The sequence below is a fragment of the Lycorma delicatula genome, chromosome 7 (genome assembly GCF_047948215.1).
Source record: "Lycorma delicatula isolate Av1 chromosome 7, ASM4794821v1, whole genome shotgun sequence".
In the NCBI taxonomy this organism is placed as follows: domain Eukaryota; kingdom Metazoa; phylum Arthropoda; class Insecta; order Hemiptera; family Fulgoridae; genus Lycorma; species Lycorma delicatula.
In genome coordinates, this window is record NC_134461.1 from 144,136,656 (window position 1) to 144,162,088 (window position 25,433).

General features: G+C 28.7%; 1 protein-coding gene and 2 long non-coding RNA genes across 3 annotated transcripts; 1 reads left to right on the forward strand and 2 right to left on the reverse strand.

Annotated features, from left to right (window-relative positions):
* The first annotated feature begins 2,192 nt into the window (after positions 1 to 2,192).
* Positions 2,193 to 21,251, forward strand: LOC142327758 (uncharacterized). Its single transcript, XM_075371066.1, has 2 exons — positions 2,193 to 2,340; positions 15,594 to 21,251. Exon 2 carries the CDS (start codon positions 15,603 to 15,605, stop codon positions 21,066 to 21,068), a length of 5,466 nt encoding a protein of 1,821 aa, XP_075227181.1. The 5' UTR covers positions 2,193 to 2,340; positions 15,594 to 15,602; the 3' UTR covers positions 21,069 to 21,251.
* On the reverse strand, positions 2,575 to 25,230 carry LOC142327759 (uncharacterized). Its single transcript, XR_012757077.1, has 3 exons — positions 25,051 to 25,230; positions 9,825 to 10,028; positions 2,575 to 5,549 (listed from the first exon to the last, which is right to left on the reverse strand). It is a non-coding gene; the product is annotated as an uncharacterized LOC142327759 (long non-coding RNA).
* Positions 21,131 to 25,031, reverse strand: LOC142327760 (uncharacterized). The gene is made up of 2 exons (XR_012757078.1): positions 23,999 to 25,031; positions 21,131 to 21,510 (listed from the first exon to the last, which is right to left on the reverse strand). It is a non-coding gene; the product is annotated as an uncharacterized LOC142327760 (long non-coding RNA).
* Positions 25,231 to 25,433: the final 203 nt, after the last annotated feature.

Below are 25,433 nucleotides of genomic sequence, written 5' to 3' on the forward strand. Positions count from 1 at the left end.
TAATAATATTTCCCCTGTTGAATTGACTCGGTAATATATAATGTATTGTTTTCTACAGAAAGTGGTACATTAATCTGTTTCATTACACTACTTGTCCCAGTCTTTCTTGTAGCTGTCTGTAATAAATGTAAAGTACCTGAGGTACCAGAGGACTTGTTAGAATTGCTTTCTTTGAAAGTAATGATATATACTTTCTACAGGAAGTCTCTGTACTTCATTGGACTTTGCATACTGTTGTGCAGCAGTATATTTAGATCAGTGAAGAAGACAATTAAAACAATTCTGAAATGGGATGTTTGCTGTTCTTAAAGGTAACTATGACTTTTTTTAATGATTTGTAATTTGTATCAGATTACCTACAACCACTGTGGCTGTGGTATTTAACACATGCTTTGTTACATATACCCAGTGTATGTGGATACAAGTATGTCTATTGTGTATTGCATATAATGTTAGTTGATGTTCCTAAATTTTTTTATTCTGTATTGTGTAAGATAATGTCCAATATTTTTATTGTAGAAACCTGCGCTCAATAGATATCTATTCTAGAATACATGTGCAAGACGTTATAGCTGTAAAAATTGTATAGTGCAAATCAATTTATATTTAATGACTCCTCTATACACCCACTTTAAAAAGTTTTTCTGTATTGTTCAAAAAATATCTTGTAAACTAATTAATTGGGTTTTTAATACAAATAATCATTTAATTCATCTCTGCCTTCTGTTAAATATTTTTGGTGCATTTTAGAAATTATGAGAATGGTTATTAAAATAGTAAAAGTTACTTATTCTTTTGATCAATGATTTAACATGTTTCCTCTGGAATTACAAAAAGTGAATATGTATGTTCCATGTGACATTTCAATTTTAAATTCTGCTTTAGTTCTCTTGTCAAAAAATATTACCTTTAGGTAGTTCAAGAAATGTATAATACTGATACATACTCATGGGATACAATGTAATTTTTTTATTCATCCTATTAAGAATGTATCTGTCAGAAATACAGTAAAAAAGGTCTTATGTTATTTGCCATCTTTAAATGATAGAAATTATACAAAATAAAACAAGACAGATGAATTGTTTTAGTGAAAACAATTTTTACACTTAGGTTTATTAAAAAAAGAAAATGTTTCTATAAAAAAAGTCATGTAAAATTTCTTTACTATACTATACCATTATTGAGAGCATGTATGGAACCATAATGGTATGGTATATCAGTTAAAAATGCATTTTAGTTTTTAATTGAAACAAAAAAGAAGTAACGTTCAAATGGTATGAATGAAATTTTTGAGAAGCATCAATAAAATAAAGATTTTACAAGAAATCCTCTTAATTAATGTTTCAACTCCAATTCATTATCTACCTTAATTGAGGTTGGGTAACCCATTCTAGCAGGAAACTGGGGCCAGCATCACAGAAATCTCAGGAAGTACTAAAGAAATAAAACCTTAGAAATTCTTCATTATGTTAGGTCCAGAATGCCAAAAGAAGGAATAATTGGAACCTCTTTCAAATTTGCATAAAGTCAGGACAGAGGTGAAAAAGAATTTAAGACAGATGGACTTATTTTCAATTTGTTTCTTTCCTTATTTCTGTGAGTAATATAAATTATATTGAAAATAGTTAAACTTTATATCTAGTGCCCTGTCAGTGGTTGGGATACATAACAAAATATGTTTATTGCTGTTTTTTTTTTTTTGTTGGCATGACAAATCATGTCATTTAATTATGCGTACAAGTACTTACGAAGAAAAACCCTCTTTGTAATCATTAAAAAGTATGTTGTTCTACCATAATAAAAAAAAATCTAGGTGCACTCATTGTAGCGATAACCTTAGTTTTATGAAGTCTGTTAAAAATAGTATTATGTTTTTTATTTCATATACGTTCCTTTTTATTTATCAACAGGAAAAACCCAGTAAAAAAAAACTTTTAAATTCATGAATTAGATGTTAAAATTATGATAAGTTGATGCTAATTATTAGTGCATCATTTATATTATTTGGCATTTACATAGTTCTTTGAATTAATAAAAAATAATAAATTCAAAGTACATTGATTAAAGTAATAAATAATTATTAATAAATCTTATCACATCATGACCTCACTAAACAAAACTAATTTTTTTTTTTCACAAAACATTTGAGTAAATGTTTATGAATAAAAAAATAGTTCACTGTCAATGCTACAGTAAATATGATTTGCTGATATAAAATATAAAGAAGGCGAAATCATAATCGACTCTGTCAGTACATCATTTGTCACCAGTGAATACAGATAAATTTTTATACAAGTAGTTTTATTTATTAATTATATTTTTGTAGCTTTGATTAATCAGGTATGTGTAGAAATTTAATAATTAGTGTAAATATTTAATTTTTTAAAACATTTCTTTAAAAATGTGAACACATTTGTAGTATATAAATTGTTTTTACCAAAAAAAAAGTAATTCATTTATAAAGGATTGATCGTTAAATTATTTGCTTAGATATTATACGAATATATTGTTTACAAATTATATGGGTAGTCAAATGCATATAAAAAACAAAATAATACAGTATTTTTAAATGATTACTTTTATTATTTGGTACAAGTGAATACAGATTTTTTTTTTACATTTATATATTAATGATTTAAGTTAAAATTATAATTCATAGGTACATTTTTTGTTCCTTTAATTTACCAGATATGTGTAAATTATAACCATGTAATAAATTAGGTTATTTTCTTTCTTTTTATAAGCTTAAAAAGAAAACGTTGTGCACTTAAATAGTGCACAACTTTGAAACTATTGATAGGTTTTTAATCAACTTGATTGAGAGTGCATATTTGTGTGTGCTCTTTACAGTTTTAAATATTTAGTAAATAATTTATTACTTTTAAGTCTGATAATGTAATAACGGATTATAAAAGCACTCAATGCAAGAAAGAGAAGTAGAAAGCAGTGTATGAATATTTAAAAATATTCAATAACATAAAAAATATGTGTATTATTAATTCCTTTTTTTAAAAATACAGAATCTATTGTATTTCTTGATTAGTACTTTATTGATTATTCCTATCAATAATAAATAAATCACAGATTATCATATAACTCACTAACTAGTAATACATTTTGATATTAATATTTTTACTATAATTAACGTTTTTATCAGAACTTAATAGCTTTAATCATAATAATTTATTGTAAAAAATTAAAACTTATTATGGAGATCTAAGGATCTTAAATGACTTTTAATTGATGAATTATATTTTTCTTAATACTGTTTTTGGTGGTTCATATGTGCGTATATATTTATATAAAAATAAAAGCCTATTTTTCTCTGCTAAGATATCAGTTGTTGTAGGTAATTTGTTTTTAATGAAATTAGTCAGATTTAATCTTGGACATGATTTAACTGTCATTTCAAGAATACAATCAGAAATGTTACCGCTTTTAAATTATAAAAGGGTTTTTGTTGTTTCCTTGCTTGAAAGCCATTACAATAAAAAATTACAAGTTCATTATTACAGCTATTACAGCAAAAAAAATTAAATCAAATCTGGTTACAGCAACACATCTAGGGGGGAAAATATATTTAGTTATTTATGAGCACTAAAAATATTTAAATCATGTGAAATTAATTTTCCCAAATCATACGTATTATTTATTTTGTATGTTTTCTGAGGTTTCTAATTTAGTGTTCTTTTTAAATCATTCACTTAACACCAGTCAACTGATTGCACCACACTATTTATTTTTCCATAACTTTCTGTTCTACAGCAGTATTTTAATTATGGGTGTACACTCTTCAAGTCTGCTTTAACTACTTTTTTATTATTTTACGTTAATATAGTGCAAATATTTTTTGTTATTTTATAGCTATTGAATGTGCAGTATTTGTTGTACAAATATTATAACTGTTATAACCTGTATATTTTTTTAATTCTGATTAAAAATTTATATATTGAGTTTTGGAACATGTATTTATGTTTAATTCTAGGATTTACATTTTTTGTTTCTTAAAATTAATTTATTATTTAATAATAATAACGAGCTTTTACTGAAATAATATTTACAAACAAACTTAAGATATTTGACAAAAGACAATAATACTCTTTGGTCATGACCATCAAAAGGGAATTTTTTACTTATAAAAAATTTATTAAATTGTTAAACTTTATTACATTATAAAATACAAACTGACTACAAAGTATAAAAATGTTAACCTAAAACTATAACACTTTTCTGTTTCTTTTTTCCAATGACTTTTTCTAATTTTAAATATTTAATATTATTTTCTAAAACGTACCTTTTTAAATTTATCCAATTCCTATAATTTCACCAAAAATTTAATTTAAACAAAACTTAATTTTTATGTTTTAATAGGTAAATATTTACAAGATTCTCAGTGGGAGTATTTATCATTTATATTGCAGATTTTATTTATATTTTCTTAGTTAAGAAAATTCTTTAAAATGAGGTTAAACCATTTGTAAAATTCCTTTCAAAGTTTTGGACAAACAATTATTTTTTATTTTTTTTTACAATTTAAGGGATAGAGTCTCCCATCAGAATTTCTAATAATTAGTTTGGTAGGAGTTTTTCAGATCAAAGCTTTGAAAACTTGCAGAGAAAAAATTAATTAATGTGTAGTCCCATAATCCCATATTGGATTATGGGACTATTATATAACTCTGTCGATTTTATCTTTGTAACTGAAAATATCTAAATTTTAACAGTTCAGATTAGCTTTAGATCTTAATAAATCAATTGAAAGATGAATAGTTGTTATACTGGGAGTCCTCGTATATATTTACATGTACTAACATCTAATGCTGTACTCTCCATCAAAACTGCTTATTTATTTTGCCATATATTGTAGACTAATCCTCTAACCAGTCCTGATTTATATATCCAGCTATATCTTTTTTAATTTTTAACACTGGAGAAGTTGGCCTTGCTTGAAAATACAGCAGTGCTGTGGATTGATTATGTTTTATTTTTTGCTTCCTTCGCCAGAACACAAAAATATTGGTTCAGATAGATCTGACTTTAAAAACACCTTAAAAAAATAAATAAAACACAAAATATTTTAAGTTGTTCTAAATATGGATATTCGTCCAACATTCCATAAAAATTGTATGTGCAATTTTTATGGAATGGTAACAGTCTTAAATATTTACTCAATGAAGACTGTAAATAAAATGATATGCTGTAAGTCCAACAAGTTAAATTATAAAAATGCTTTAATGAGAGGGGTAAAGATATAAAAAAGAATTTATTGTAGCTATAATTTATGTATTGAATAAAGTGGTAAACATTACACACTATTTCTCAATGTAGAAACCTTTTTTTTTTGCTTGATGAAATTCACTACAGAAGCTTGCGAGTAGGAATATGAAGTGTAATTTTTAGTGAATGAAAAATGCCATTCCTGACCGGGATTTGAACCCTCCAGATGATAGGCTGAGATGCTAACCACTCTGCCACGAAGATTGGCAAAGATCTTTTAGTTGCATGATAACATTCTTGTACAAGTCCCTTCATTTGGCCCAAAATTCTTCCTGAAAGTTTCAAAAGCATAAAATAAAATAATGGAATTAAATTATGGTTATCTGGAGGTTAGGACAGGACATCCCACTTAGATCGCATAGTAATTGCATAGTTTAAGTGACAATGTAAGAGTAAACATTGTATTAGAGGAAACAAAACGAAAACTGGGCAATTCTTGTCTTCAAAAGAATTGCAAACTTCACTCTATCTTTTATAATCATAGCAGAAATAGTACTTTGTTGTCTGATAAGTTGTACATTTCTTGTGAATTCCAAAAAAGATTGTCCAAAAATAAAAACCATAATTTTATTTTCCAAATAAAATTATGGTTTCTGCTTTCTACAATGGAGTTGAGCTGAATGTCACTACTGCATCATACTATTTTGTTTTGATTCTAGGGTGAAAGATTCCCCATATTTCATTATGTTATTTTAAAGTTCAAAAATATTTCTTCTGTTCATGTTGCGGCTGAAATTATGAACTATAACTGCTTTTTTTACTTTTTACAAAGTACTGTAGTCGCAAAAAACGTTGGTTTTCAGATTTCAATGGAAATATCCATTTTAATCATCCCTGAATCCATTTTGACTAGTTACGGCGTGACTTCTGTATGTATGTATCTCACATAATTCAAAAACAATTAGCCATAGAATGTTGAAATTTTGGATTTAGGACTGTTGTAACTTCTAGTATGTACCTCCCCTTTTGATTGCAATCAACTGGACATAAAAAGCCCAAAATCTAAAAAATTTGGGTCTTGGACTTATTCTTAACTGCAATAATAAGCCTTCATTGAGAGTTTTTCAGTGATATATCATAAGTGGTACTTATTTGCATTGGTTCCAGACTTATAGCCAAATACAATTTTAATTAATGAAATATTTGATCTTACAAGGAATCACAACAGACTTAATTTCCTTTAACTTTTTTTCAAAATTTAAATATGTTGATTTATTAATAATTATTAACCTCTGATTGAAAAAAAAATCAGAAATTATTAGTGAAATAAAATTTTATGTACTTTTCATTTTAATTCAGGAATTACTAAATTAATATCTTTAAATTAAAAAAAAAAAGTTAAAAAAAATTTGTATATGAAGTCGGATTCGAACCAATGTATGCATAGGTATGGATCCAACACACTCTCACTTAAACCACATAACTACTTGATCGATGTGAAACAGAATTAATATATAAACTAATATAAAATGCTGATACGGACACCACAAAAAAGTGATACAATGTGGTGTTCACCACAATGCAATTGTATAACTGTCCACTTTATTAAAGAATTGGAGGATCATATCTCACTTTCAAATGAAATAAGTTTAAATGAAGTGGCAGAAAAAAATGTGTAAATGTAATTTAATAGTGTCCATATCAGATGTTTTTTGTACGGCGGCTGCAAAAAGCAGGGAACCCTAACACCCAATCTGCTAAATATGTGATATTCTCTTACTATTACTCTTGCTTTTACACTCCCAGTTTAAAATTTTTCAGTGACTTCAACAAAAAAATTGTTGATTTTTCTTGACAAGGGCTTCAACGTTTTTGTCTGTTAATCTTTTCTATCACTGTTGGCTGATGAGCTTGTCTATTTTCAGTACCCCTCTGAATGACTTACATCATTGAGCTTCTCACACAGCAATATTTTATTTATGTATGTATGTAAATGAGCATTATTCATTTCTTTCTGAACTTTAGCTGAGAGAAAGACTTTCATCCCTAAACTTATTTTTAAGTCTAGCTATAAATCTGAAATAGAATGAACCCAATATTTGTAAAAAGTTTAATAATATTTTAATCTGCATCACTATGCTTACTTCCTGCTCAGATGTGTTAGTTAAATTGACATAGAAAAAAGCACTAAGATGACAAGTCTAGATGCTAGTATTTGTCCAATGAGACATGGATACCTGATACTCATTATAAGAACAGGGATCATGAATAATCCTGTTTATATGTAAACCTTCCTCAAATTTTTAGAAGTATTACATTATAATTTTACTTTTATTAATTTTACAGGCAAAATTAAAGTAATCAAAGATATTTTGTGTTTATTATCTGTTTAAATCTGTTATATTTTGTTTTTATTAATTAACGTACTTTTAAATATTTGTAATGAACTTTAAACCTTTTTTATGATAGCAAATGATGAGTCATAGATATTTAAAACAGGTAATATCTTCATCATTGTTGCATCAGTTTTGCATTTATTTATTTTCCCTCTGTTAACTTCAGATACATGACCAATTACAACTCTTAAGTTTATTTTTTTTTTTTATGTTTGGATTTTATAGTATGTGATAAAGTATTATGTCTGAATGAGATTTGAGCTCAGAACCTTCCATATAAAAGGTAGAGACATTATTATTACTTTGCTACGGAAGTCGGCATAATTGATAGGATAATGAGTACTTATACTCAATAGTATAAGTACTTGAGTACTTAAATGCTTTTTTTTAATGTAGTCAATGCTGTATAAAAAAATAAAGGTCAGTAGTATGCAACACACCCAATATTGTTTCATTTTCATGATCTATGGTAACACTTTATTGTCACTTTGACCATTGGCATTTTTACCTTATTTGTTACTTACAACTTGTGTTAAGCTTGTGTATGACCCTCTTTGGTGGTTCTAACAAAAGCTACAAGGCAGCAGTTTGGTTCACCTTGGTTATTATATTTGCATGGTGTTCACTATAAAAAAATGGTCCCACCATCTAAGGAGATACTCAAAGGAAGACTAACAAAATATATGAAAAAATTTATCCTTACTTCTCATCTTTAATTTGTAAGATGTTTCTCCATTTGATATTCAAGGCTGGAGAATCATTAGGTTGTAAGAGTTGTAGTTTGTAAGGTCCTAAATATTATTTTTTATGTACATGTTTTGATTTATCATGTATCTATCATGATGATTACAGTTAGTTTAGTTTCTAAAATTAACCACCATCAAATGAATACTGTCAAATATCTATAGTTTTAGTCTCTCGGATGTTCTATGAGTATAATTTTGATGTTATATTAAAAAATATATACAGTCTATTTCTAACATTAAAAATAAATTTTTGCGATCATAAAAAAAAACTGATCTCTCACTATACTTCCTTCAGCAGTCATGAAATTGAGGTCTAAAACATAATTAAGCTTTTATACGATAAATTTTTAAGAAAAAATTGTTATTAAACATTTTTTTAAGTGGGATGTTTATTACAAAGGGCTCAAAATAAAATGTTAATTACAAAAATGAGTCTTGTTAAAGAAAATTCATTTAAAAAGTAAAACTTTAATCTTAAAAATGAAGTTTCTTATGGGTTTATATTATATGAAATTACACTTGTTTGTCTGACAGTAGAGTTTCTTAAATTTATCCTTACAGAGCAATATTCTGAAGGAATGGTTCAGTGCCATTTGCTATTTTATTAACCTCATCATCATTAAATTACGTCGATATGAAATTTTATTTATAATACAATCAACAGTAATAATAAATGTTTGTGATAAAATAATTCATGTCTGAGGTTAAGTTATATTTACTTGTATCAGCATCTTTATTTTTTTTGTCAGTTTATCTATTTTGTTTAATTTATGAAGAACAACAAAGATATTAAAATAATGAGGCAATAATTAACCATATGAACAATAAAAGTTATCAGTATTCCATGAAAGTTTAACAAAAATATTGATTTAATTTAGTTGCAGTATACTCATACACATTTCAGATAATATATATGTGTATTAAGGAAGGCTCTCCTAGAGTTCATAGCGATATTATTTATCAGACTATTTTAAATTTGTAAGGCATAATTTTCATTTTAAAATAATTTACTACTAAATATCATTACAAAACAATTTGTGTTGTACTTATGCACTTTTTTTTCATAGTATGTCGTTTTATCTTCTTTTTAATGCTGATTGTTTCTATTACTATACGTACACATTAACTAGACTGTTAACAGAAGATAAAAAATAGTAGTAGCCTATTTCCAGTATGTATAAATTCCTATTTCACATTTCCCTGCTGAAAATATAATTGTTCAACTATTCTTACTTTATAACTGGAAATAAAATAGCACACATGTTTTATTAACCCAATTTTCAGTATGTACTCATATTCCAACACTGTTTCTTCAGTTTATTATTATCCACTACTAGGAGAAATTAGTAATTATAATTGTTAAATAGTCATTGTAAATTCATTGATATTCCTTTAATAAAATGTATTTATAATAAATTAATATTGTTAAGGAATTATATAACTGGTAAGTAGAAAATGAACTGACCATTAATGCATTGGCTTGCTTCACATTTTTAGTACAATGTAGCCTTAGTATACTTGCTTACAATTATATAGGTAAATGGAAACAGAAAGTAGTACCACAATTGAAGTGATTATCCTATGTTGAATGAATATAGTGTATAAATGTACTATTTCTTACACAAATTTCAGGTTCAAATCCTTAGTGGGCTTAGCAGTTTTTCACATCCTATAAAATGCATTTCTCATATTCATAAAAAGGAGTAACTGTAGTGGATTGTATCTAGTAATAAATAAATTAATTAATCATTTGCATTACAGCAGTGATTCCCAAACTGTGCGCCACTGCACCCCGGGGAGCCACGTCTCTTCACGGGGGCTGCAAAATATTATAAAAGCTTTATAATTAATTAAACCAAGACATTTATAAATCATTAAGTTAATGTTAATAAAGTAAAAAAATAATGAAGATAAATGAATTTTATTTATTTTTATCTCTTACGTATGAGTAGTCATACTTTTACTTAGGGTAGGGTGCCATGGAAGGGCACTGTGACTCGGAAAGGGAACCAACAACTCAGAAAAGTTTGGGAGCCACTGCATTACACTATATTCTCACACTTTTTTATAACTGTAATGCATGTGAAGCACAAATAGCAGCAACCAGAGTTGCTTTATAAGAGTAATAATATGTATTACATATCAATTCCTGTAGTGAACAAAGTGACCTACAGTCACTTAAGTATACAGTTATATATATATAATATCTTGATTTATCCATCAAGATGATTTTTTAAAACAAATACTGTATGATACAATGTGATTTTTTATCACACTCAATAAATCACTTTTATTTTGAAACATTACACAATTAATATATATTCAGTGTAGAAGATAAATGAAAAAATAGTTAATTTGTTTTGGACAGAGTATAAACAAAAATATAAATAGGGAATTTATAATATTTGCCTTTCTTTTGCCACTGCTTTTATGTTTAGATTCTCTTATGAATTAAGAGTTTTCTGGGGACTGTTTCCTTTGTTGAACTTACACAAAAAGCAAAATTGGTTGCTGAGGTGCCTGTTGGATAAAGTTAAGCTTCCTATTTCTCCAAAAATTTAACATTTTTTTTATTTTGTACTGCCACTAATTGTGTTAAGGCATTAAAGTAACACCACCCAAGATATTTACAACTCCTTCTTAAGCAAGACTGAAAATAGAAATATTGTAGCTGAATAAACTTTCCATAGTCGTTTCTATGTCTTTCACATCCACCGAGAGATGAAAAGCACATTCAAGTTTCATAAGTGAACAGACCTCACAATTATTCTCTGTAGCCAGCAGATAAGTTCCAACAAACTGAAATCCTTTTTATTTCCTTGTAGGAAGTAAAGGAAGTATTGTTACTGTGAAAAATTTAGGTTTCCAGATTTCAACGGAGATATCCATTTTGATTAGTTTCGGCATGACGTCTGAATGTATATATGTACATACGTATGTATTTGGATTTAGGATTGTTGTAACATATAGTTGTGCACCTCCCCATTTAACTGCAATCAACTGAACCAAAAGTGTCCAATAAACCCAAAATCAAAAAATTTGAATTTTGGACTTTTTTCTTAACTGCAGTAATAAGCCCTCATCGAGAGCTTTTCAATGATTATCATAAGTGGTACTTATTTTCATTGGTTCTAGAGTTATAGCCAAATAAAATTTTAATTAATGAAATGTTTGGATCTTAGGGGAAGGCACATCGCTTCAAATCAGACTTCATCTCTTTTTTATTTTAATTTAAATATATTGATTTATTAATAATTATTAACATCTGAATGTAAAAAAAGTTTTACAATAAATAATAATTCAACAATAACAATAAAAAAAAATTAAAAAATATCAGACATTAATGACATAAAATTTTATGTACTTTTCATTTAAAAAAAAAAGTGTAAATGTAATTTAATAGGCGTACATGGAAGTTATGTTGACCACATCAGATTTTTTTTTACTGTAAACAAAATAATAACTCTGATAACTAAATAACTCTCATAAGCATAAATTTACACTTAAAAAAGGAGAAAACTAGAAAGAATTAAGTAGTAGAGCACCAGGAAATTTGTTTTAGGTGTTGTACATTTATGCTTTTAGAGTTATTTAATTAAAAAACTATGACATCACAATTCAAATTTAACTTACTTTTAAATTGCATAAATATGCAATTTTAAATTGTGTAAATGTGTAGTTTTACAGCTATTCTGTATTTGTTAATGTTCTATTCTAAACTGTCTGTTCTAAAATGTAAACCCCACTGTGGTGGTGTGCCATCTTGTTGAAATTAAATGCTGGGTTGCTGATGTTCAATTTTTAGTACTCCATACTCCTGTAACATGTCTAGGTAACACAACAAATGTTAATCATGTTATGTATGCTGAATGGCATGAGGGTTCTCGCTATCACAAATCCAAAAATTATGATGGTTAATGTGACCAAAAACATGCTAGGTAGCTTTGTCAGAGAAGATTACTTTTCCAAAATATTTTCATTCACTTTATCAAGAATGTCTACAGCAAAATTGTAACAGCATGGTTAATGTCATCTTCAATTGCATGCACAAACTGAATGTTGTTTGCATGAAGTTTTAGGCATTTGTGTAGATCCTTCATAATTGTTGATTACGGTATTCCCGGTTCTAAATTCACATGATGAGTCGATTTACCTGGGCTTCTCTGGAAAGTTTATCTTACTCGATCCACAATTCCTTGTAGATGGAGGATTGCCAGCACCTTTTTTGTGTACTATACTTCTTTTAAAACTAATGATACCAAAGTTTAAGATACAAACAGTAATAACAGATCAACTTTCATGAAACCATAGTATGCACATTACTTTTTCTCCTGCAAGTTAGCCATTGTTCAACTGATCAATGGTTAACGTCGTTACATCATGCCAGCATGTTCATTCAAGGTAACTAGCACCTACAGTAATGTTTGAAAAAATCAATGCACACTACATTGTTTTGTTCATTTTTTTATTAACCCCTAAGATGCACTAAATAATCTATGTTAATGCTGTGTATTTACACTGTGATTTAATTATTGACCAGCAATTTATCTCATCATATTGATCAGCGGCTACACTTAAAAAAAAAAAAAAAAATGGTTTGAACAGCTTCATAAATGAAAAAATGTACTATTACATTAACATTACAAAATTTCATCATCTCAAATTTTCATTTTTAATGGAAATTATTCTATTACACTACAAAAAAAGGTTCAAGCTACATCGAGAAATATATTAGTGAAATGATGTTTACTATACTTGTATTCATAAATAAAGAAATAGTATATTTATTATCAGTGCTTCATCATACCGTGATTTAAATGCCATTGAAAAATTGATTATGATCAAAAAAGGTACTTGTGTATTAAACAAGTCAAAGTTTTTGATAAAATGTTTGCTAGTAAATATGAGATTGGTTAAGAGAACTTTTCTTATTATTGGTTACTTTTAACTTTTCTTATTATTCTATGCTAAATTTTTTTTTCTATTTCTAATGTGTATGTTGCAATCAGTTCAACTTGTGGACAGTAACCAACTACATGGTCCAATGAGATAAAGATGATAAGCATGACATAAATGAGATGTAGTCAGTTTAGTACAGACTCAGCCTGACTATTCCTTATTGTGTGGTTAACCTTTACCAAAGTACACTATATTTGTATTCACTGTCTAGTATTCAAATCCATAGTAACTTACCCTTACAAGGATTTGAAAATCAGCCGTTAAACAACTGTTTCACAAAGATGATTTTACCACTAACCAATCCAGTTTTGCTGTAATTAAGTATCTGAAAAAAATTCCTTATTTTGATTATAATTAAAACTGTAGAAACTTGTACATTTAATGTGGAAACCTTCATGATTTATTCAAGAGTTTTATAAATTGTTTTACAGTCATCAAAAAATATTATTTATTTTTGTATATAAATATACCACCAATACAAGATGAAAGTATAATTAACAGTTTCATTAGTATATAGATAATAGAAAGTAATTTAACAAAGTTTAATTGAAAGACCAGATGAATCTATAAAATTATATTAATCTATTATAGTCAAGATAATTGGTAAATTCAAGTGAAAGGAATAAGTCATTTCAGTTCTATTCATTCAGTATGGCAGTGGTTAACAGCTAAAATAGAGGTATGCTGTACCGGGTTAAATAAGTAACTGTAAATAAATCAATCTTTATTCTGATTAGAATATAAAAATACATTATATAGATCACATCAATTTAAGATATATTATAAATATAAAAAGAAATTATAAGATAAAAAGTAGATGTGATTAAACTCCAAATTAATTATTTAAAAACAAACTTATTAATAATGTAAAGGAAATAAATTAAATATAAAAAATTACTGAAAAATAATTCACAATTCAGAAGCTGCTGTTGAAATGCAACTGTGATTACAATTACCTTCCATTCAAAGAACACTATGTTAAATTAGCAGCTTAAATAACCAATGGTTTATTTACATTATGTTAAAGGATTTCCAATCCCAAGATGAAGTTTATGCTTCTCAAGAGTGCAGACAAATTATCATACAGTCGTAACCCCTATATTAAGTAAAAAGGCTGTGTAATCAGCCGAGTTCGAGTTCATAAGTATGTAGGTGTTTTTTTTGATGAGAAGTTGCTGTTTAGCAACCACAATAGTCAAGTAGCGGCGGACACAGTCTCTGTGATGGACAAGCTTAGGAGGATTGCTCAAAAGGATTATGGACTGTCGGGCCATCATTTGTACATGGTGTACCAATGAGGTGTCTTTGAAAGTATGACCTCTTACGGCCTAGGCGTAGCAGCCAATTGCTGTCTTGAGATAAATTTATTATTGATAGTCATGTATGTTTTAGTAGTTGGTGGAGTGTGCCTACCCATTTTAGTGATATATGACAAGTGGGCAGTGGGACACGCAAGCGAGTGGTGTATGGTACCTTGCTTATTCCGCTCACGCTTTTAGGTTGGCTCTAGGAGCTAGTTAGGACATTGGTCACTAAACTTTTTCCTGGCTCTGTAGCCGTTTATGGCACAGACATTCGGTCTTAAGCTTTAGGGTGACTGAATCGGGTGGTGGCAGGAGAAATGCTAAGCAAACCAAACTTACATTACGTCTGTTACACGAATAAAGAGAATAAATGTTTGCGTAATTATTTTAGATAAAACCTAATTTTTATTGCTTTAATTTTATTATACTTATTTTTATAATAATGCTCTTATTTAAAATAAAGAGATTGAATTATATAAGACAATTTATTAATTGTCCTGTAACTTAAACAAAAACCTTTTTAGTGATAATCTTATGATTACATTCAGTATTGAAAAGATGATAAAAATTAACAATATGAAAGGACTCCAAGATTTGATGAACAACTTGCCAAGGCAAAGAAAATTTTTAACCAATGGCATATTAAACATTCTTATACTCACTGCCATGCAATCTGAACACTACTGTACATGTTTAATTTGTTTTGATCTGTTTCTTTACTATTATTAGAAGATCTGTTGGCTCCCCCAATATTATAATTAATTATTATTAAATTAAGTTGAAATTGGCTACTTCATTTCATTTTAATTCGTACAGCAAAGTGTTTATGAAGACACAATACAGCAAATCATAGGTCAATTTGATTGTAAGTAAATTAATAATAAATAAATCTTTTCATGACAATACAACTGTATTGTAAGAGCAATACACAATAAAATGCTTATGTCAAAAATTCTTTTTTCTGTTTTCAGCTACCAAAAATGAAGTACTGCTGGATTGCAGGAGTACTGTTAATATTTGCTTCTGAATTAAAATGTGCCCCACAAGGCTATCATAAAATTAGCCATCAAAAGCATGAAGAAAAAACAGAAGAAGTTTATTCAAATGGACCATCTTCTCAGATTACACATTCATCATATATTCAACCCCAGCATGAAAGCAGTAATTTTTATGATATTCAATCGACTGGAACTTCTACGCATGGTCAACAGTCTCAGGAAACACAAAAATTCTATGATAGTCTAAGAGAATCTTATGATAATCTCCAGAATAATTTTCAATCTGTGGGAGGAGGTAATGTTGCACACAGTTCATACTATAGTTCTTCTTCAAGTGTTCCTATGAGTAGTTCTTACACATACAGAACACAACCGGTCGCCAATATTTATCAACAAGAAAATTTTGGACAAAGACATTTACAACAAAAGGAAATTAATCTAAATCAATTCGGCGAATCATTTTCTGATGAACATTCAGGAAATATTAAAAGTAATGTGTATTCAGGTAATGGAAAAACAAATTTGAAACTTATATACAAGCCAGAAATAAGTCCATTAACAACAATTAGTACTCGTGGAGATTTAAGTTCTGTACATCATGATGATGAAACTTATGGAAAATCAATACAAAGTAGCCGCAGTACCATCAGTACAAGTAGCACTGGTAACTCATTTGGATCTCACCATAATATTCCAGTCACTTATGATAATCAACAACAAATACTTCTGTCTAACAATCAGAAAACATTAAAAAGCGGATCATCAGAATTTACTCATGGTCGAAATAGTCCCAATATACAAATGTTTTATACCGAAAAAGAGAGAAATAATGCTAATATTAAAGATTCAGATATCAGTTCTGGTGTTAAACAACATGGTTACATAGCATCAGTAAAAGAAGAATCATACAGCAACAGTAATGGAGAAGGATGGACAAAAAAAGAACATGAATATCAACCTTTAACAGGAAATAAAGAGACTGATAAACTATTAAAACAACACCGAGCTGTTAAAATAGTCCAGAAAAGTACAGAAAATAAAAATACGCAAACCATTGAATCACCAGGTTTTATTCAGAATGAATCACAGAAGTTACGTATAGATGAAACTGAGCCAAATTATAATGTTAAACCATTACCCAATCAAGTAAACATACCAATGATACAAACATCTGATAATAAATTTGGATCAACAGGATCATCTTGGGGGTCATCTTCATCATGGTCATCTTCATCTTCATGGTCATCTGAACCACATATAATCTCACAAGAACCAGTAGTTACAAATACTAAACCGTTTAAAAGTGCTTCATTAAAACAATATGATTCATGGGCTGAGGAAACAAAACAAAAAGAATCCAAAAATATTAAAACACCACATTTATTTCAGCAACATAATTTAGATGGAAATTTGAAAGAAACTACTCAAAATGATTACAGTAGAATAGTTACTAGTAATAGTAACTCTAATTCACCAGAAAATGTGGGAAGTTTATTTTCACCATTATCTTCATCTTCTTCTTCTTCTTGGAGGAAAACTGGTTCGTATTCAACACAAATACATCCAGATAGTAAAACTATAGAAAGTGCATCTTTAAAACTGGATGATAGCTTTGTAGAATCTCAAAAAAAATTTGAAGATGACACAAAATTTATGAATAAAAATGTACCAGATACTGAAACGAAACACCAAGATACAAATACAAAGACACTAAGAATTGATGAATCATCTGTTTCACAGCAAACTATAAAAACATTTGGAAACCCAACATTAGAAAAAAATAAAGAGTACTTAGAAATATCATCCACTCCTCTTAAACCAATTAAAAATGTATTATTAACAAATATTGAATCTGTAGAAAAAACAAATATTGGTAGTATTGAAGAAGGTCAACAGAATGTTAAAACATCACCATCTTTTAAACATTATGAGCAAAAATCAAATGCAAAGTATGATTACAAAACATCAGCATTGCCAACATTATATGGAGAAACAGTTAGTATACAAACTTCTAATTTAGAATCTAACAGTGGTGCTCCAAGTTATGTCACACAGTCACAATCATATAATACACAACATCAAAAACTACAAAAAGAAGAACATACTACCCCTCATCTTGATAGTACATTTAGTAACAGAAATGAAAACAATGAATTTATTGAAAGTAAAAGTAAAATTCCTGGGCCTTTAAATAGTAAAAACAAACACTCTTCATTTACAATGAAACATGAAAGTCACAATTCATCAGAATTTATTGATTATAATACAAATGATTACAAAAGAGAAAGAAACTCTCTAAAATCAGATACTACCACATATCAATCACCTGATGGGCCAGTCAGCACTCCCAAAAATCAAAACTATAAAGTTCAGGAACATGAATACATGGAATCTAAATTTGGATCTAAGAAAAATTTAGAAAGATTAGAACAATCACATTTAAGTCCAGTTTATAATGAAGGGACTATTGCCAGAAGTAAATATAATGAAATGAGGAAATATGGAAGTACTTTCAATGATTATCAAAATGGCTTAACTGAAAATGAAAGAAATGTGGAACATTTATTGATGAATGTAAAGCCAACAAATATAAAATTAGAAACTCAAGGTAAAATTTTATCAAATTTTCACTCGGCTGATCATCAATCGGAATTGAAGCAAAATTTAGAAGAATTAAAAACTCAGTTGTTAGAGAAAATGACAAAGTCTCAAGAGCATCAAAATCCAGTATCAATAAGTACTGTTCATATTGCAGGAGAACCAAACTTAGATTCATTTCAGAAAAACATGCAACATTCTGAGCATTATACAGAAAAACATAGTGAAACACATATACAGCCAGAAAAATTCTTTCATTCTCAACAGCCTGTAACATATTATCAAAAATCTGAGCCATGTCCTTATGGGCAGGACATAGATGAGCCATTTCAACAGAGTAGCAGTAATCTAATGGAACCTACTGGACAAAAGACATATATGAACTATGAACAACATCCAGTCATGCATTTTCGTTTAAAGCGTTACATACCCTCCACTTCTTTTTCTTCAGAACAAGGAGTGCACAGAAATGAACACAGAGACTTTGTACAACAAAATGACGAATTTATCAGACAGCAACAAAATCATGAATATGATATTTTAAATAGTCAGAATCAAAGATTGGATTCTGACTTCTTACAACAAAACATTCAGAATATAATTTCTGATCAACAACAACCGCATGAAGCATACTTAACGCAGCAACATAATATTGATATTGATTTTGAACCAGAGATCAAGGACTCACAGAAAACAGAAAGAATATCATACACAGGAGAAAAAGTAGAAAAACCTAGTCAACAATTTGTAGACATTGAGCTCAGTAGTCAAAAAAAACAAAACGGATTAATGGAACAGCAAAGTACAGCAGATAATGTAAACTATACACCAGAACAGTATGAAGGTTTATTAAAACAACTGGATGAAGTTGTAAATGATATGATCAAAAGAAATCAAAGCATAGTTGATTTAATAACAGTACTTGAAGAAATTAATGAACAGAATAAAATAGAAAGTAAAAAAATAAGTAATGAAAATATTGATAAAAGTAATAAACAAAAAGACGAACAAGAAAAAACTAACTTAAATCAGAAACAAGATCAGTTTAATGTAACTGCTGATGAGGCTAACGTACAAATTGAAATCAACCAAAATTCTCAGAAATTAGTTCTTCAAAAAACAGATGATAAATTCGGTCAACAACAAAATGCTCACATTGAGTTTGGACAACAAACTAATCTGGATCAACAAACTGACTTTGGCCAACAGTCTACTTTAGACAGTGGTATAGAATTTGGAAAGCCAAAACAAAATCCTCAGAAGTTAGTTGATCAAAGTCAAAAAACAGATGATGAATTTGGTCAACAACAAAATGCTCACATTGAGTTTGGACAACAAACTAATTTGGATCAACAAACTGACTTTGGCCAACAGTCTACTTTAGACAGTGGTATAGAATTTGGAAAGCCAAAACAAAATCCTCAGAGGTTGGTTGATCAAAATCAAAAAACAGATGATGAATTTGCTCAACAACAAAATGGTCACATCGAGTTTGGACAACAAACTAATTTGGATCAACAAACTGACTTTGGCCAACAGTCTACTTTAGACAGTGGTATAGAAATTGGAAAGCCAAAACAAAATCCTCAGAAGTTGGTTGATCAAAGTCAAAAAACAGATGATGAACTTGGTCAACAACAAAATGGTCACATCGACTTTGGACAACAAACTAATTTGGATCAACAAACTGACTTTGGCCAACAGTCTACTTTAGACAGTGGTATCGAATTTGGAAAGCCAAAACAAAATCCTCAGAAGTTAGTTGATCAAAGTCAAAAGACAGATGATGATTTTGGTCAACAACAAAATGGTCACATCGAGTTTGGACAACAAACTAATTTGGATCAACAAACTGACTTTGGCCAACAGTCTACTTTAGACAGTGGTATTGAATTTGGAAAGCCAAAACAAAATTCTCAGAAGTTAGTTGATCCAGGTCAAAAAATAGATGTTGAATTTGGTCATGGACTTCAACGAACCTTTCCAGGCACTGGATATAAGTCTGAAGAAGGAGACAAACAACAGAAGTTTAATAATGAGAACTTGAATGTGGATCAGCATTCAAATGTATATGATGATGTAATTGAAGATGATAGTGTAAATAAGAATCAAAACACACATAGTGTGTTAACAAATAAAAATATTAATGAAAATGATAAAAATCAAACTAATTCAAATTCTCATCCCAAAAATCCCAATAATAATCCAGCTTACAATAAAGAAGAATTTGAAAAAATCATGCTGAAATTTAGAAATGTATATAATTTTCAGGGAGCTCTACAAAGTCTTTTACACAAAATCAAACAGAATAAAACAGAAATAGGACAGCCTATTACCATTGACAATGTGGTACAAGAATTTAAACTTATTGAAAAAAGTATATATAATCGATATAATGATTCAAAAGACCAAAATCCTGAAGAAAAAAATAAATCAAAAAAACATTCTTTTGAATCAGAATCTAAGAAAAAAGATGGTGAAGATAAATCAAAAGAGTCTGATGAAGTTAGTGAAAATAAGAATAATAAAATAGTGGATAAAGATAAATCAAAAGAGTCTGATGAAGTCGGTGATAATAAGAATAATAAAAAAGATGGTGAAGATAAATCAAAAGAGTCTGATGAAGTGAACGATAATAAGAATAATAATACACAACAATCAGAGAGTACATCCTTATGGGGTCATTTTCGCAATAAAATTGAAAATACATATACCGCAGCAAAGGATAAAGTAACTGACTCCTATAGTACAGCTAAAGATAAAGTAATAAGTACATACAGTTCAGCAAAAGACAGAGTGAATGAAGTAGCAGGAAAAGTAAAAGAAACTTATTTTAATTCAGAAACTTAAGTCGTCATAAAGTCTCCTTATTTTAACTTTACCTTAACAGTATTTGATTTTTAATAAGTTAATATTTTTACTTTACAAATGAATTTATGTAATTTCTGAAAATTTTGTTTATTGAACACTTTAGAAGCAAATTCAAGGTTATTTATGTAGCATCTTTTTTTTTAAATAAATCGTTGTACATGAGTTTTTTATTTCAAATTTTTTTCTTTCCTAGTATTGTAATCCATGATGGTACTTGGCTTCCTCTACATCAACCTCTGCCTTTTACAGTATTTTGTGACTCTCAAACACTCACCTTCCTAATTCACCATTATTTCACCCATTCACTTCATTTCAGACCTGTTTTTCTTCTGGAATTGAAGTCACTTTCTCTACAGCCTTTTGCTATCTTTACATTCTTACTGGATGTCCAAGTCATCTTATTCACTAGGATTTGACAGACCTAAGAAAAATATCTTTAAGTCTATAATATTAATTTTTTTAAAGCTTTCCTTCACTTTCTTTAAGTTAAAAAAACATTTATGGAAATATTTTTAACAAACTTAATAAAAATATTAAAAATATCATCTTTTATTTAAGTGTGTAATATCAATAAATATTACAAATTATACTTAACTAATAATTTTTAAAAACAAAAATAAAGAAATTTAATAAATTATCATTTTTGAAATAATTATTTTTAAATAAGAAATAAAATTAGGAGTTCAAAAATTGTAATGGAAAGCTGTATTGTAAATTTGTATGACAATTTTACTTTAACTAGTTTTTTCATTAAATAATTTTTTCATAACATTAAATAATGTTATTTGAGGTAAATTTGGTTTGGTTTGTTATTAGAAATAAATATTTTTGAGTAATTTTCACTGTCATCATTGAAAATATTGTAAAAATTCATAAACTTAAGAGAAGTGTGTACATGTCAGTATAAACATTCAGCTTTCTTTCACATGTTACATCACACACATATTTGGCAGCTGTCTACACTAAAGACTTAATGCAATCAGACATCTGGTACAGGTTAATGGCTGTCCACCCACACTTATAGAAATACAGGAAAAAATTAAAAAATACATCTAATAAGGATACTCAACGCTAATATTCATCAACCAGCAGTTGTACAAAATTGACAGTATTTTCATGAAAGATCACAATATATGCAAGCATATATTGTAATTTTTGTTAGTTGTTTTGAAAGATCTTTTTAATCATGTGAGATAAAAATGAAACTGAAGTTATTGTAGACATACTGGATGTACCAGGTGTGTAAATATGAAACCTAAGAATTGATGAATCATCTGGTTTTGAGGTAAACTAGTCATCAAGCCATTTTCATAAGAAGTGAAACACTGCTCAGCAAGTGCATGTCCTATCGATGCAAATAAATAGTAGTTGGACGAAGCCAAGTCTGTTGAGTAAGCCGCATGCAAAAGTTATTTCCCAACTGAATGCCTCAATCATTTCCTTGACCGGTTTTGTTGTGTGTGATGGTGCATTATCATGAAGCAAAGTCACTTTGTGTTGCCTTTTTTGATATTCTGGTAGTCTTTCACACAATGCTTGATTCAAATCGATCATTTGTTTATGGTAACATTCAATATTAATGGTTTCGCCGAGTTTTAGCAGCTCATAATAGATCACACCCTTCTGATCCTACCAAACGCAGGACATTGTCTTCTTTCCATAGCAATTTGGCCTCGAAATCTATGTTGATGGTTTGCCTGGAGTTACCCATGATCTTTTACAGTTAGGATTCTCAAAATATATCCACTTTTCATCACCTGTCACAATTCGATGGAGAAATGACTTTCTTTTGTACCTGGCAAGCAGCATTTCACAAGTGGTTTTTGGTTTTCTTGCTGTATTACAATCACTTCATGTGGAACCCATTTTCTCCTCTTTTGGATCTTTTCCAAACGCACGGAGACGGCTTCTCATGTTACATTTAGTTGATCCACGAGTTGTTGCATTTGAGCGTCATCCTCATCCAACAATGCCTGCAATTTGCTGCCTTCAGCAAATTGACCACCAAACTTTTACAGTGGTCTTCCACGTTCTTCATTTCTCAGATCAAAATTGCCAATTTTGAATTTTTTTTTTAAAGCACTGTGATTTACGAAGAACACGCTCACAGTAAGCTTCAACAAGCACTCGATGTGATTCTGCAGCAGTTTTCTTTAAATGGTAACAGAAAGTCAATGCTGTCTGCAAATCATAGTTTGTAGGTACAAAACTCGACATGTTCAACGCTAATTAAAACTATGCTGATGTATGAAAATGCTTGTGTTGTTTTGAGTTGAAAATCTTTGTCAGCTATCAAAGAAAGAAAATGGTGCCAATGATGCAGTTTGACAGTAACTACATTGACAGCTAGAGTCATCTATGGGCAAATTCCAGTTTCATATTTACACATCTGGTACATTCAGCTACAGATACAACTTGAGTCACTAAAGGTGACAAGGGCATCTGAAAACATTTTTTAGTAAGTTATTAAAACTATTGCTTATAAAATTTAATTCAGTTGTTATTTCAAAATTTTGAATTGTAAACTATTGAAATTTAATTGTTTTTTTAAAAATATATTATTCAGTTACATATTTCAGATGTTTCCTAACATTTTAAGATTGATACCTTTTACAAAAGTGCAACCAAAAACTGAGAAAGTTATTGACTGACAACACTGAGCTATAAAAAAGCATTTTTCTGTTACACACATTTAATATGATGTCTTGTATATCTTACACTGATTCCAAATCTGCTGACCAAAACTGAATGGAGAGCAGGGTTTTTAGTTATAATGGTATAAAGAAAACCTGATTTTTTAAAGGAATTATTTAGAAAATAATTTCTTTAAATTTAATATGATTCAATAATATTTTTCCTTACTTTATAACAATATATTATTAGCCTAAAATATTTTTATATTATCTTACCTAATATCTGATTTTCTTTAGTTTCCTCATGTATTTAGTCTCTTTCAGTCCCAGCAAGCGTATTCAGGCTCCATATTCCCTGGAAGTGTGTTTTTCTATCATTGAAATATCCTGGTGAAAGTGTTCACTGTACTTATCACAAATTGCCAAGGTCAGGTGGAAAAAAATTCAAGTATGAATATGTATTTTTAGAGATGTATTGCAACCAATTTATAAATTTTTATAATTTTCAAAAAATTCCCTCTCCAATTCAAGATAGTTTTCAGCCTTCTTTTTGCCCAGGAATGATTTATTAATATTTTGAAATTATACTTTGCTGCTTTCTCAGATTCATTCAAACTTCTCTCAAAGTTCAAAACCTTCAACTTATTTATCTATGATCCAACAAATATTTCTTCTTTAATTTTTGCCCCACTGATCCTGGGAAACTTACTCTTAAGATACATATACCATTACGACCCATTGCTATGACCAAATTTTTCATCAAACCAAGTTTTATGTGTATTGGTGGAAGAAACACATTCTTGGGATTCACAAGAGCTTGACAAATAACATTTCTCTGCCCAACAATGAGTATTTCTCTGTACAGCCAGTCTTTTTAATGTACTGGTTTTTTCTGTTTCTACTGTCCTATTTGCATAAGAAACAACAGCACTTATAACCAAGCTGCACTTCTAATAAAAAGACTATCACCTTCACATACATGCCAAGAATGCTTTACATAATGTATCAGTAGAAATTTCATATTGTCATGCCAAATCTTTTTGTAACGACTTAATATATTTTTAGTAATAGTTAACAGATATTAGTTTTTTTCTCAGTTGACTCCCCACCCCAAAGCCTGTATTAAGAAGCTTTGCTTAAAAATTTTTGAGATAAAATAATATGCAGTGAAATAAAAAGCTTGAATCATTTTACATAAATAATATATATAAATTATTATTAGTCTGTTATTATATGTTATAACAGCCTGTTTTGTAATACTGAAAAGATATTAAAAAATTTGTTTACTCTTTAAGGTTACAAACATGAAATATTTATAATGAACGTACCTTTTTAAAAGTAAATGGTAATTATTTATGTTTTTTGAAGAGAAAAAAATTATAAATTACTTCTTTTGTTAAAAAATCAAAATTGATACAAATGTAAAAAAAAACTCAATATATTATTAAATAACTCAATAACTGAATATAACTTCCCTAGAGCTTTTGGCATATTTTAGTGGCCAAGAATCTTAGCAGGCAACATACAAAGACATAAACAAAACAAAGAACATACCTATAGTTGATAAATTACACTTATTTTAAAGTAAATAAATATGTTTTGCAAACAAAATTTTTCATGGTTCATAATATTATAAGCAGGACTGGATCAGGACTCCACAGAAGACAACTATAAAAAAAGCTATAATAAATGCATACAAAAAATAACTTTA

Bases quoted from the DNA above. Each gene is read 5' to 3' on its own strand.
- LOC142327758 (XM_075371066.1), top strand. From the start codon at position 15,603: ATGAAGTACTGCTGGATTGCAGGAGTACTGTTAATATTTGCTTCTGAA.